This window comes from Natrix helvetica (genome assembly GCF_964273705.1).
Source record: "Natrix helvetica genome assembly, chromosome: 10".
Classification (NCBI taxonomy): Eukaryota; Metazoa; Chordata; class Lepidosauria; order Squamata; family Natricidae; genus Natrix; species Natrix helvetica.
In genome coordinates this window covers 1,552,152-1,565,110 of record NC_138561.1, presented here as the reverse complement: position 1 = coordinate 1,565,110, position 12,959 = coordinate 1,552,152, and the positions used below count along the sequence as shown (strand labels likewise).

Sequence of the window (12,959 nt, the reverse complement as noted above, 5' to 3'; positions counted from 1 at the left end):
GCCTCTTGGCAGGTAACATCCCACTGTAAGGGTTGTACCAGACCAGGTTTCATTCCTGGGCTAACTGTCTTCAGGAGATCTGTCAGGGGTTTGGCAATCTTCGCAAAGGAGGGGATGAATTGCCTGTAGAGATTTGCAAAGTCTAGGAAGCTTTGTAGCTGTCTGCGGGTGCGAGGGGTTGGCAGCATAGGATGGCTTGCACTTTGGCTGGGTCCATCTCTATTCCCTCATTTGACACTCGGTAACCCAGGTAGTCTAACCGTGCACAGTGGAATTCGCATTTTGCTACCTTGACGTACAAGTTGGCTGCCAGAAGGTTTTCCAGTACTTGGTGGATCAGGAGTATGTGGTCGTCCATGGTCTCCGTGTAGATAAGGATGTCATCTAGGTAGACGAGGACCCCCTTGTAGAGGTGCTCATGCACCACCTTGTTTATTAACTGTATGAATACCACTGGGGGGGCCCTTCAATCCGAAAGGCATGACTTTGAATTGAAAGCTTCCTAGGGGGCAGTTGAACACTGTTTTCCACTCATTTTCCTCTCTGATACGTACTCAGTAATATGCTTCTCCAAGGTCTAGTTTGGTGAAGACTTTTCCCTTGGCCAGATGAGATAGCATGTCCTTCATGAGAGGGAGGGGGGATAGGTTTATCTCTTGAAACACACAACCTCATAGTTCCATCTTTTTTTTTCTTTGAAGAGGACTGGTGCCACGACCCGTGGCTTGGCTGGCTCAATGAATGCCCTTGCTAGGTTTTTGTCTATGTATTTCTGCATCTCTTGCATTTCCTGGGGCGTCATGGCATACAGTCTGGGCTTGGGTAGTTTTGCCCCGGGGATGATTTCAATGGCACAGTCTGTCTCCCAGTGGGGAGGCAGAACATCGCACTCAGCCTCGGTGAATACTTCTGCAAGGTCCTGATATTCCATCGGAATAGGTTCGGCCTCTGGGGTTTTGTCGGATGTGGTTGCCAGTTGTTCTTGTGGGCTCTTTCGGGGGAGTTCCAGCATGGGTGGTGTTTCTGCTTGGTGGTATGGGAGGAGTTGGGGGCCCCTTGATATCCTAAGTCTGTGGGTGCCCCCTTGCCACCAGATGGTCGGTCCCAACTTGTCTAGCCAGGAAAGTCCCAGTATAACTTCGTCTGTCATTTTGGGGGCTATTATGAATTGAATTACTTCCCAGTGATCCACTAGTTCTAGCCTCACTGGTTTAGTTAGGTGGGTGGCATAGGCTCCTCCCATTAGGGACCCGTTGACCTGCTCAAACCGGATCAAGTGGGCCAGTCTTTTTGCTCTGATCCCCAGTTTCATGACTGTGGTTAGGTTGATCAAGCACCTTGTGCAGTCTGAGTCTATTAGGGCTTGAAAATCCCCCTGCTTTCCTGTTTTTGGGGCTGTGAGGCATATTGAAAAAGGAAAGGGTGAATTGATTCACTCACCATTGGGTCATTTTCTCCCTCGTCCTCACTGTCATATGGTTCGGGCAATGTTGTCGTTGCTGGGGGTTCAACCACTTTTGCCTGAGGGGGAAGGGGCCTCTGCAGCCTGGAGGGCTTTCCCTGATGTGTTGGTGGTCTGTTTGGGCCCTCGTTCTGGTAATGCCCTGGGTGGTGGGTCTGGCCTTGGTTATGGGGCTGGGGTTGGGCATGCAGCTGCCATGTGGCCAATCCCTCTGCATCTATAGCATTTCAGCGGATTTCGAGGGAGGGCTGGTCTCAGGGCCCGCTGTGTTGCTGTGGTTCCCTGCCAGCTGGGTGGTTTCAGGTCAGGTTGACCTCTCTCTTGTGTGTCCCGTTGCTTTGTCATGTCGTTGCTACTCAGAACCACTCAGAGAGTTGATTTGGGATGTCGCAGTATGCAGTTACCTGGGAAATGTGCTTGTCCAGGCTTGTCCTGAAAAAATGCACCAGCAGCTGCTCTGGTAAAGGGGGTAGCCTTCCTATGACCCTCCTAAATTCATGGATGTGCTCTTTGATGGGGTGGCCCCTCTGCTTTAGGTTGCTGAGTTCCTCTTCTGCATATGGGTCCTCCTCCTCCACCTCCTCAAACCTGGCCTCCAGCAGTTGCAGGAAGTCATCTATGTCTTGCAGTTGGGGGGCTCCCCTCTTGTGGAGGGCTGCTAGCCATTCCCTTGCTTCTCCCTCTAGACCCTCTGTGATGTTATTCACCATGGCTCTGGGGGATGGGTACAGGTGCCCATAGCATTGTAGGTGGATATCAGCTGAATCGAGGAATAGGGCTAGCTGGTTTGAACCTCTGTCAAACTTTCCCCTGAATTGGGGTGGGTTGTTCAGCCCTACTCCTCCAACCTCCTGTTGGCCTCTATATGTGTTCTGCCCCCCCTCGCTCCACACCTGTGAACAAGCCAGAACACAGGCTTGGCTGTTTGCCACTTTTTAATTGCAAAATAACTAACTCTTTGGCCAAGGGCCCAGATAACTCAAAATACAAGAAAAACAAACCAGATATTCAAACACGGCTCTAAGACAAAGACTTTCTTCACTGCTAATTTCGAACGGTTGTTTCCTGCAATGTCCTGTCCCAATGCCTCACCTATAAGCTCTCTTGGGAAGTGCCAACCCACAACCACCTGAACTGAATTATCTTCTATGAGCCTGCCTACGTAATTGCTGCTCACGTTTCTCAGCCCTTCTCACTCTAGCATCAGGGACAAACTGCCTTGGATCCTCCCCACTGCTCCATGCCTCAGGCACCTCCTGGTGGCCAGCCAGCCCCTCTGGTCCCTGCTCTGAACTGAATCCTGCACAGTATCCTCCACATCGTCCAGGGCAGACTCAAATGATCCCTCACTATCCGAGTCCATCAGCAGCTCAACCGGATCCTGCTGGGCCACAACAATATGCTTGCACCTGATATGGCTGGTCATCTTCTTCACCCCTAGTTTGGAGAGAGGGAGAGAATTGCCTGCTCTTGGCAGCCTGCCTGCTGCGTGGGAGAGGCACTGGTTGCTGTTTTGGGCTCCTTCTCCTTCTCTCGGGAGGGGGAGGGGGGCTGCACTCCAGTCTGCATCTCCTCCCTTCAACAGGATCAGATGTCCCTCCCCTCTCCTTTGGGCGGCATGATGGCCCCTCATCATGAAGGGTGGCTCGGTCAAAATCCTCCCTCAGTTGCTCTTTTGCACTCCCAGGGATTCCATCTGGGGTTTTGGGAGCCTGGCTTGTTTCCAGTCCCACCTACAGTCCACCCTTGCCAGCTTGTTTGAGACCATTCCCTGTATCTGGGGATTGGGATAAGGGAACTCTACTTCAGCTGCCTTAGGGGCTAATTTCCAAAAGGACTCATCCTTTCTTGCTTCTGCTGCTCGGGAAGACATCACAGTGTGGAAGTGTGGAGCTCTGATGTGGGGGGCTGGCTGACTTCCTCCAGCTGAAATCAGGCTTTCTCCCAATAATCCACCTTCTGCCATGGTTGACTGATTTTCCCTCCAAGCACCTCAAGTATTGGGGGAGTGCTCAGAGAGCCCGGGATTCAGGAAACCCGGAAAGCTTGATAGATTTTTAAGTCAGTTTAGGCTCTCTGTGAAGTTCCCAAGAGATGACCTAATTAATTTACAAGCCTCGAAACAGAGTTCAAACAAAACCCCTTCATTTATTAGGATCAACATCTTAGCATTACTTCTGTGTAGCCTAAACTGACTTTCGCTTAATTGTGTTTGAACTTTACCGTCCTAACTCCTCCCTTCTGTCCTGCATCATAAATCATATTCTCCAACTAGATTGTAGAAATATGAGACCAAAGGTATGCATGGAATTCTCCTCCCTTCTAAAGTTGATAGTAGTCATGGAAACGCTTTAGACATTGACACTCTACATACGAAAGGTGGGATTAACCTTCTACAGAAACTCACCACAAGGCACCTGGGAAAATTACATCAGCCAGGAAAGCAACCAAACTTGGACTCAAAGCACTGCCTAAAGAGTTGCCCCTGCCTGGCCTTATGGGAGTCTGACAACCAATCAGAATACAAGCTCAAGATCAAAGGCCAGAGAGGGCATAAAACCAGGGACTTTCAGCATCTCGGCCCCTTTTTCTTCTTCACCCAACATCTGGAAGCATTTGATCCCCCTTTTCTGTTCAGGACCTCAAACCATGGGATCCTGTCCACCATCGAACCCTCCTTCCAAGCAGCCTCCATGTTTCCAGTGTCTTTTTCCCCACTTGGAACTGAACCCAGAAGGACATTTCTTCCAACAACACCAGAGCAGAGGTGGGATTCACCCAGTTTGAACAAATTCAGGTGAACCAGTTGTTAAAATTTTGTGTAGTTCAGAGAACCGGCTAATCGTACCACTGGTGGGCCCTGCCCTGCCCTGCCCACCTGCTTTGCCCCACCCCTTCCAGTCATTCCTTATCTTGCCATGCCCATCTAGGCCACTTGCCTAGAGCCACACCCATGGCATAGCTGCTGCTGCTCTTGGCTTTCCTTGCTTGCTTGGACCACGCAGCCCGGCTGATCTCTGCCTTCCTTTGTTCCTCACCCTGCTTCCTCCCACACGGCGCCTGCAGCTCAGCCCACTTGCCTGCCACTGCCACCGCCACGGATTCCCACGCAGCACCCGTTTGCGTGGCTATCTAGTTGCTGTATATATATTTATAAAATATATTTATTTACATAAAACTACAAGTTTGTGTTTGTGTCTCTGACTCTATTTCGACACCGGCTGTGAAAGTCCCTGACCGATTATGGGCCCAGAAGCGCCAGTAGTATTTTTTTGAGATAAAAGTTTCTTTGGGAGCCTGAGGGAGGTTGAGGACTTTTGATCTATAAAGACAGCTCCATGCAATCTATTATGGAAATGGGAGGAAGATTTCCTGAGGCTCCTCTTAATGAGACTAATTATGTCTCATGGAGCCTAAAGATGGAGATGTTTCTGCAGAGGGAGGATTTGTGGACAGTTGTAAGCAATCTTCCCTCCAGCAGTTCTCAGTGAGGAGGGACAAAGACAAAAGGAAAAAGCACTAGCCAGCATAAATGAAAATAAAATAAAAGAATCTTGTGGCTTCTACTCCATGCTCTGCCTTTCTGCTCTCTTTCTGAGCAAGAGCAGCTGGTAAAACCCAGGATTTAAGGGAACCTGAGCTCTTTAGAGGAAGGACAGCATTAAAACAAAGATGAAAAGGTGTATGCTATCATCCAGGTGAAGATGAAGAAGACAATATCAGCTTACCTGTAAAACCCGAGAATGCCCAAGCGGTATTGGATCGCCACCACCACGACATTTTCATAAGCAGACAAAACAGACCCATCATATGTGGATGCCGAGCCCAGCAGAAGTCCTCCACCATGGATCCAGACCATCACCTGGAAGCAAAATGCCAAAACAGGGCAATGGAAGTGACTCTCCGGAAGATGAGAACTGACTTAGAAGCCCTTCTGCAAATGTGGACAATTATTTACTGCACAAAACGGAATATTGAATGCTACTTGATTTCACCTTAGGCTGCGGGACAAATCAAACCCAGGAACAAGAAAGCCGCATTGCCTAGCAGAGTAATTGCTTACCGGCAACTGCTCTGCCTTATCAGTGTGGGCTGGCACGTAGATGTTCAGGTACAAGCAGTCCTCCGTGATGCGCAAGGAGATCTTTTGCCCTGTGTTAGTAAAGGCATCCGAGAGACCTTGTCCCGCCAGTGCATCCTGCAGGCACCTTGTAGAGACCAAGCAGAAGGGTCTTCAGGGTCTGAACCACCAGCAGAATTGGTAGCCTACAGTTGCCTAAGAACACTTGAGGCATCATCTAAGATGGTGGTCCCCAGCCTTTCCGACATTGTGCGCCCACCACTTGCATGAATGGAGCTTCATGTGCGTGGGAGAGTGCCCACCACTGTGCATATGGAGTTGTGTGCGCACTCACCTGCCTCTTGCATGGCCTGGTTCTGAGTGGGCCGCAGTTCAATATTAGACCACAGTCTGGGGTTTCGGGACCCCTGTCTAAGCTTTTCTGCCTTTGAAATAATTTCTGTAATATATTTTTATTGGTTTCTCAAAAGATAAAATTCACAGAGAAAATTTAAAAAGTAATAGAAAACTAGGAGGGCGGTGAAGGAAAAATAAAAGACAATATGGTGTAAAGAGGAAAAAGAAAGAAAAAAGCATGGAATTCCAATTCTGTTTAACATAGTAGAAGATAACATTACAACCTTAACTTTTTACTTTTACACAACAGTATATACTAGCCATTTCTATAGCAACACACCTATGTAATCCACAAAAACAAAATCAAAGTTTCGATTTTATTTTCATTGCTAGCACAAAATCCGGAAGCAATTTCCAAATAGAAACAAAATTAAATATATACCCGTCTTTGAATAAAAGAGTCAATTTGACCATCTCTGCTTCTGCTTGCTGTGGGGAATAGTATATTCTTCTGTTTACTGATTAATAAACTGTTGTAATTATATTAAAAGAATTCCCCATATTATTTCAATTTTTTTAACCCTAAAGGGAGAAAGCACTTTTTCTAGTTTTGATATTTTACAAATTTTAAAAAATCACTCAACTATTATATATAAAGGGAAAAAACCCTTCCTTTTAAACACAAAACTACATTAGATATTTCATTCAATTATATATATATATAACATCAATAAAAATAAAAGTTTATGGAGTCAAATCTTTTTCTTCTCTTATTTGCAAATTTGTTCAATTATATTTTGCAAACTTTGGGAGTTACATAAAAGGACAGAAAACATGCATTTACATACTCATTTTATAAATATAAAACTACCTTACAGCTTTCAATACATATATCAAACTGATAAAAATCCAACCTAAGTCATTAAATTTCAATTTACTCTTTTCTTGGAAAAAAGCCATGGAGCTCTACTCTTCCAGCCCTGATTTTGTTTCTTGTTTCTTGTTATTGTTTTTATTTTCTGAAACTAATTGGGCACAACTGGGATAGTCGACACATTTGGAAGGGAGAGTCTTTTGTAAGAAAGCGATTTTGCTCAAATCGCCAGCCAGATGTTCATAAATACAAATGGATGTATGAGAAGATTGCTGCTGAAAAGATTGGCAAGTTATCACTTGTATGGGTGGGGGCAAAGGGAATTTTGTTGAGGTATCATCCATGGAATAAAATATAGGTCACTTTGGCACTGGCAGGGATTTTTTAAAAATAGCCCACTTGATTTTACATGTTTTGTAAGGTGTTCAGAGGACAAGAAAAGGTTGGCATCTGGAAAATCCCTGTGCAATCATATCTCCTCCTCCAATTTGCCACCAGGGAAACTCGAGTTTCATGAAGAAATAAAGTGGAACTGTTGCAGCAATGAGGCCAAACCAGCTCTTTGTCCAAAGGAAAGGTTGATTGCGCAAGGTTCAGCAGCGATAGCTCAAGCAGGATCTGAACCCCGAAGGGAAGTTGGCTACAGGTTTTTACACTTTTATCAGCCAGGATATTGATCATTCTCCTAAGTACACATTCTTCCCGTGTCACGTATGCCTCGTACACATTAACCCCTAGTGACTGGATATCTTGATTGCCTTAAAAGGATGTAATCTTACCAATTTTCTGTCTCGACCTAGTCAGGTAGATAAGGTAATCAATCCCCTGTTGCATGGATAAAGCGTCAGGGTGTTCTTGCCCGGGTTAACCTTCTACTTTAAATGGATCCTCTTTCCCCCCTATAATTCTTTGGCAATCCTTCCTGATGGAAACCTAAGAGCCATAGGCTTTTCTAGATGGTTAACCGTCATCACTCTGTGATCAGATGCAGAGGGGGAAGCACCTTCTTTGACTTGGCAAAAGCTCTTGACTTACATGGGCGGGTGAGAGGTTGCATCTCTGAGACCAGTCCAGGGTTCTGCCAGTTGCGGAGGGGAAAACCGCAAAGATCCAATAGGGGGTTTTGCGTAGGGAATTCCCAGGAAAACCTCCACATCCCTCTCAAGTCCTCTCAGCCTGATCCGCTGTCCTTGGAGTTCTCCGTTTTGGGTGCGGACCCGGGGAGGGCCGGGAGTTTGCCCTGTACAAGGAAGAAGCACTTGTGATTACGAAGGCCAGACAGAGATCTCACTGGCTTTCTTACGCAGGAGATAAGAGAGTTACACCGTATATTTTCTTTTAGAGTTCATTGTGGCTGGGCTGTGTACTTTTTTCTTGGAAAGCACTACCATAGTTTTCACGTTTGTTTGTTTTAAAAAAGTCAACTCCAAAACCGAGTGGTTGAAAGCAACATAATGGTTGGTTTGGAGGAATGCAGAATACTGTATGTGTTTAGTACTTATGAATGTAAAGAGAGAGCCATGATTCCTCTTCTACTTAAATAAAATCTATCCTAGAGCATCATCAACAGATGAGAACACACAGTTGCCACCAGTCAGGCAGGAAGAGAGAACAGATAAGTAGAGACAAAGGGGGTGAGGAAGAGCCAGTGCTTCATTCTCTCTACCCTAACCTAACAGCACCTTTCTGTCAGGAAGTCAGGAGAGGCCAAAGTCTATGTGTTGCAGACTCCAGCTAGCATGATCCACAAAATCGCCTCCAGTGTCTATGGCTCCATTGTCTATGACCATCATGCCAAACTGCAGCTGGGGACCACCTAGTTCTTGAGTTGTGCAGCTCCAGAGACAAAGCAGAAGAGATGCTGTGGGACTTCATGGCCTTCACTTCAGCTCCTTCAACAGCGTCAATTTTTCTGGGCTCACATGAACTGCCTGAGCTCAAGAAAATGTGCATTTGAGTTAAGGGGTTGATGAGACTATCAGAGCATGTTGCTACTTCCTTAACACCTCTTTAATCAGTGATGTGATTCAGCCAGTTCGCATTGATTCAGCCAAGCCACTAGCTAACTGCTTGTGCAGTTCAGAGAACCGGCTGAAAATAAAGTGCAAGAGAGGTTTTAGAGAGTGTTATTATCAGATAGAAGACCTTCTGTGGCTCATTCCCAGGAGCACTGACCCTCCGGGTAGGAGTTCCTGGAGGAAGGAGAGGCTGTGGAACAGACAAAGGGAGACCGAGGCTTCTTCCATTTGATCTCCGAATCTAATATTGAAAACTGTAATCAGGCAGATGCTCTTCTACACAAGTCTATTTTTCATCAAGGGACTGCACATTGACAAAAACAGGATTTAGTTTTCCAAATCAAGGACTCAAGGACAGATTTTACTGCCATGAGTGGTTCTTCTCCATTTTTGGCCCCTGCAAAAGGATTAAATCTTTTCAAATTTTGTAACCTTACCTCCATCTGCTAGGAACAGGTCCCAAAAGACCAGGAGGAGGGACAGCCACCAGACCAGCTTCATTCTTGCTTAAACCTGAAATATCAGCAGAAGGGCGAGTAGGCACTTATAAGCAGAAATGCTTACGTAACTTTCAACTCCGAGCATTAAATTTCAAGGAAGACAGGCTGCATCATGTCTCCATATCATGTTCCTGAGGCTGTCCCTTTTTTCCCCTCCCACTTTACTGGGAAAACAAGAAGCAAGGAAAAGCTCAGAAGGATGACATTGGATGAAACAAGACCAAAGTCTGCTTGATTTAATTTCCTGCGCTTGCTCCTGGTGGAGGAACAGCTGCCCCTTCAACCGATGGGCAGTTGGCTCAGGGAACCAGCTTGCTGGCATCAGCTGCCTCAGAGTTGTTCTCCAATCCTACCTACAAAGCAGCAAGGTTGTAGCATATCAAGTGTTTTGAAATATCTCAAGTGTTACATTTTCTTTATCATCTCTGATCAAACTAGCTTTCCTCAAACTGACGTTCTGGAGATGGATCAGCCTAAAACTCTCATCACCTTAGAGGCTTTCAGGAAATACAACTAACAGAATGGTTCTCAATGGTTTCCATCCATTGCCCTCTCTCCTGAGGCTTTGGAAAATAGGTTGATCCCCTCTTCTTTGTGGCAATCCCTTAGATATTGGAACACTTCTATCATGTCTCCCCCAAGTCCTTCTTTTCATTAAAATAGACATACCCAATTCCTGCAACTGTTCTTCTTGGTTTAGCTTCCAGTCCCCTAATAACCATTGTTGCTCTTCTCTGCACTCTTTCTAGAATCTCAATCTTTTGTGTATCATGGCAACCAAAATTGGATGCAGTATTCCAAGTGCAGTCTTACCAAAGTGATATTAACACTTCGCGTGAACTTGAGTCTATTTCTTTTCTTTTCTTTTTTTTTATTAATACAACCTAGGATTGTGCTTGATTTTTTGGCAACTGCAGCACACTGCTGGTTCATATTTAAGTGGTTGTCCACTAGCATTAAAAGATCCCTCTCACAGTTACTATTATCCAGTCAGGTACCACCTATCCTATACCTGCGCATTTGATTTTTCTTTCCTAAATATAGAACCTTGCTTTCCCCACCATTGGATTTCATTTTCTTAGATAGGGCCCAGTGTTTAAGTCTGTCAAGATCCATCTGGATCTTGAACCTATCTTCTGGAGTGTCAGCTTGGGGTCATCTGCAAATTTGATGAGTTCTCCTTCTATCCCCTTGTCTAAATCATTGATGAAAATACTTGAAATGAAAAATACTTGAAATGAAAAACCATCGCCATGGGAACCGTTCACGCCATTGTCCCCAATCCCTATCCTCTTTTGAGTCTGATTCAGCTACTTGGTTTTCAGTGGTAGATTTAAAAGACGCCTTCTTCACCATCTCAATACACAGGGACAGCCAAAAACTGTTTGAGTTTGAATGGGAGGATCCCGTAACAGGTCGTCAGAGACAGTACGCTTGGACTAGATTTCCCCAAGGATTCAAAAATTCACCTACGCTTTTTGGTGAAGCCTTGGCCTCAGACCTAGAAAATTTCCAGCCTTGTGAAGATGGAGATGTGCTACTCCAATATGTAGACAATATCTTAGTGACAGGACAGACGAAGGAGACTTGTTGGAAAAATACCAACAATTTACTCCATCTGTTAATGGACAAGGGATATCGTGCCTCAAGAAAAAAGGCACAGTTAGTAAAACCCCGAGTCAAATACTTGGGATACTCCATAAGTCAGGGACAAAGAGCAATAGGCCACAAGCGAAAGGAGGCTGTGTGCCAAATTGCGGAACCAACAACCAGGAAAGTGTTGCGAGGATTCTTAGGTGCAGCAGGATATTGCAGAATTTGGATTCCAAATTTCGCTCTTTTGACCAAACCTTTGTATATCTCCGCAAAGGGGGGGAGGAGAAAAGGAACCCTTCATTTGGGGGCTGGAACAAAAATGGGCATTTGAACCCCAAAAAACAGAATTATCTCAAGCTCCGGTAATGGGGCTACCCAACTTTGAAAAACCTTTTAATCTCTTTGTGGATTCAAAAGGCAACACTGCTCTGGGAGTCCTGACACAGGAAAAGGGAAGTTGTCAGCAACCTGTGGCTTATCTATCTAAACAACTGGACTGTGTTGCAAAAGGCTGGCTACATTGCCTAAAAATTCTAGCCACAACGGCTCTCCTAATGGAAGAAGCTAATAAATTAATTTTCGGACAGCCTACCACTATCTACACCAGCCACGCAATTCAAGGAATTTTAGAAAGAAGGGACATTTAACAAACCCTAGAATTTATAAATATCAGGCACTCCTGACTCAAAATACGCAAGTGACCTTGAAGCAAACAAATGCCCTAAACCCTGCCTCCATTTTGCCAATACAGGGACCCGAAATTGAGTGAACCATTGAGAGTCAGTTCTTTTTTTTATTTTTTATTAAAAGAGTGTCAGCGTTCCAAATAAAGAGTTTTGTACAAACAGATTTTCCCCCTTTTCACCCCCCTGCCATACATTGTAAATCTCATACAAATGCTATACCGCCCCCAACCCCCCGCAAAAATTCACATTCAAATATTATACCAAATACTTTGCCCCCTCCCCTCCCCCCATCTTAAAGTAAATTACTCATATTGTATCCCCTCTCCTCCCAACAAACACAATATAAATTACTCTTAGATTAATAATAACACATTAATCCCATCTTCTAAGCTAATTTAACATATATAACTCTTGATATAAATTTCTCCTAAAATAACATTGTTTCATTAATCCCATCTTCTAATTTATTCATACAAATATAATGCCCCGCCCTCCACCCTAACCATCCCCCACCTCCCACAGAAACCCACCCCCCTGACTTCCACTGTATACCACTCTAACAATTCCAAACATCCCGTATATTATTTACTCTGATCATCTATCAATCTAAGCATTCTTACCTAAAGGCTACATAATAACTCCTAGTCTGGTATTTATTCTCTATATAATCAATCCATTTTACCCATTCCTGTGTATAATCCTCCTGTTTCTGAGCTTTTAAAAAAGCTGAAATTTTTGCCATTTCGGCGAACCCCGCCACCTTCTGAATCCATTGATCAATTGTCGGTAAAAAATCTTTTTTCCAATATTGCGCAATCAACAACCTAGCTGCTGTAACCATATGCAAAGCCAATTTTATTTCCCCTTTGGAGAAATCCTTAGCTATACCCAGTAAAAACATTTGCGGAGTGAAATGTATTCTTTTCTTAAATACATTCTGCATAACCCACCATATTTTTATCCAAAAAGCTTTAACCTTGTTGCAAGTCCACCATACATGAAAAAAGGTAGCATCTAGACACCCGCATCTCCAACATTTTGGTTGAACATTTGGGTACATGCATGATAATTTTTTAGGATCTAAATACCATCTGTAAAACATTTTATAAAAGTTCTCCCTTAAATTCTGTGACTGTGTAAATTTAACATTCTGAACCCATATTTTTTCCCACGTTTCCAACATAACCACTTCACCAAAATTCTGAGCCCATTTAATCATACAATCCTTAACCAATTCACTTTCTGAGTCTCTTTCTAACAATACATTATATATTCTTTTAACTTGTTTTGGGCCGGTCTCTTTTATCTGCTTAATCAGTTCCACTTCTTTATCCATAAAGCCGACCCTACGATCTTCTTCCCATCTCTTCTGTAGCTGTATATAATGTAACCAATTTAAAATAATT

The 12,959-nt window shown here is 44.5% G+C and overlaps 1 protein-coding gene across 1 annotated transcript in view; it reads right to left on the bottom strand.

Moving 5' to 3' along the window:
• The window catches only part of LOC309397345 (fatty acyl-CoA hydrolase precursor, medium chain-like), a gene marked incomplete at its 5' end in the record, with an annotated part of 34,729 nt that extends 25,457 nt beyond the window's left edge, over nucleotides 1–9,272 (bottom strand). The window contains 4 exons of the mRNA XM_081963301.1: nucleotides 5,191–5,324; nucleotides 5,526–5,670; nucleotides 7,789–7,993; nucleotides 9,209–9,272. Coding sequence (XP_081819427.1) covers nucleotides 5,191–5,324; nucleotides 5,526–5,670; nucleotides 7,789–7,993; nucleotides 9,209–9,272 — 548 coding nt within the window. The remainder of the gene's footprint in view (nucleotides 1–5,190; nucleotides 5,325–5,525; nucleotides 5,671–7,788; nucleotides 7,994–9,208) is intronic.
• Nucleotides 9,273–12,959: the final 3,687 nt, after the last annotated feature.